At 37.1% G+C, this 1,764-nt stretch overlaps 1 protein-coding gene across 1 annotated transcript in view; it reads left to right on the top strand.

Annotated features, from left to right (window-relative positions):
* Positions 1–1,763: 1,763 nt before the first annotated feature.
* The window catches only part of LOC138863977 (aspartic and glutamic acid-rich protein-like), a 17,859-nt gene continuing 17,858 nt past the window's right edge, over position 1,764 (top strand). The window contains exon 1 of the mRNA XM_070129503.1: position 1,764. This exon is cut by the window's right edge and continues 49 nt beyond it. Coding sequence (XP_069985604.1) covers position 1,764 — 1 coding nt within the window.

The following is a 1,764-nucleotide window of genomic DNA, read 5'->3' as shown; positions in this document are numbered from 1 at the left end:
GATGTCCCGAGTCCCTGCCTTGCGGCTTGCCATGACGAATCCTCGAAGGTGGAAGCGATGGGCGGATGGTAATAATGATAATAATAAAAATATGTAAATAATAATACTGGTAATGATGATGATATAACGAAGATAATAATTGTAATAATAATGATAATAATAGCAATGATGATAGTAGCAATGATAATAAAAAAAAAATTATTATATTAAAAAAGAAGAAAATTATGATGATAATAGAAATAATGATTATACAATGTCAGTATTACCATTATGATTATTATTAATGATAAAAGTAGTATTGATAATAATGATATTAATAATGAGGATAATCATGATGATGATGATGATAATAATAATAATAATAATAATAATAATAATAATGACTATAGTAATGATAATGATGATATTAATGATGAAGATAATAAATAATAATAGCAATAATGAAAATGACATGATAATAAAAGATAATAAAACTAACGATAATAATAATGATAATGATCATAATAATAACAATTTTAACATTAACAATAATCATAAAAATAATACTAATGTTAATTAAAATATTGATGATAAGAGTAATACTACTGATAATAACAATATTGATAATAATGCTAATAATAATAGTAATTTTGATGATGATTCTAATGATTGTAATGATAACTAGAAACTCTCAGAGGATCCACACCTCTGCCAAAGCATTAGGGTCATTGACGCACTAAAAGAAAAAAAAATCACTCATAAAGGATTACATTAATATCACATCTTTATGGGAAGAAATATAATCTTATTAAACACGTTCTTCTTTTTCTTATTTTTTTCTTGTACATGTTTGTCTTTTTCTTGTTTCCGTGATGTCTTCTTTTTCTAATTTTAACCTCCTTTTCATCTTCTTCTTTTCATTTTTCTCTTTTATCTTATCATATTTTTTTCTTTTCTTTTCTTTTCTTCTCGAACGTCATAAGCAATCAAAAAAAATCTAGACTTTATTCCTTCCTCTTATCCACCCTCCTCATCTCCTCCTTCTCCTTTTCCTCTCACCCTATCTTCTCTCTCCTTCTTTCTCGAACGCGGAAGTAAAAAAAAAAAAAAAAAAGGGGGGGGGTATAAATCGAAAGAATTTCCTTTTCCTTACGCGCGATGGGATATGGAGGCGCCGTGTGTAGGGGAAAAGAGTCATTTACAAGGTGATAGGCGCTCCTGGGTAACGCCAAGGAGGAGGAGGGTAGGGGTGGTAGGGTAGGGGTAGAAGGGGGCGATGACTTGATGTGACCTCGGCGGAAGGGGAGAGGGGAGGGGAAGTAGTGGTGGTGATGGGGAAAGGAGGGAGGGAGGGGGAGGAGGGAGAGAGGAAGAGAGAGTGAGAGAGAGAGAGAGAGAAGGGGAAAAGTGGTAGATGGGTGGGAAGGAGAGAGAGAGAGGGGGGGGGGGAGATGAGATGGGGAGAAAATAGAGACAGAGGAGGAGAGGGATAGTGGTGCAGAGGAGGGAAGGAAAGAGAGTGTAGTGGTGAACATGGCCCTTCGTTGGTCTTACGCGACCTCTCTCAGCCCAGGTCGTCCCCGTGCACGGCTTCGGATGCTGACAGCACAGTTAAGGACACGCATTATGATCCCAGCCGACCGTGTGACCTCCTCGCAGGTTCGGATGACACCCCGAACCATGACAGTGGCGGTCTGCTTGTGCAAGTTGCGTGTTTACAAGAGCCTTGGAGTCTCGTCTTGATGCCCTCTGTAAAAGGTCTTTGAGCCGGATTTGGGGGTTACA

The sequence above is a fragment of the Penaeus vannamei genome, chromosome 14 (assembly GCF_042767895.1).
Source record: "Penaeus vannamei isolate JL-2024 chromosome 14, ASM4276789v1, whole genome shotgun sequence".
NCBI lineage: Eukaryota > Metazoa > Arthropoda > Malacostraca > Decapoda > Penaeidae > Penaeus > Penaeus vannamei.
The sequence above is the reverse complement of the archived record's forward strand: the minus strand, read 5'-3'. Positions and strand labels throughout refer to the sequence as shown.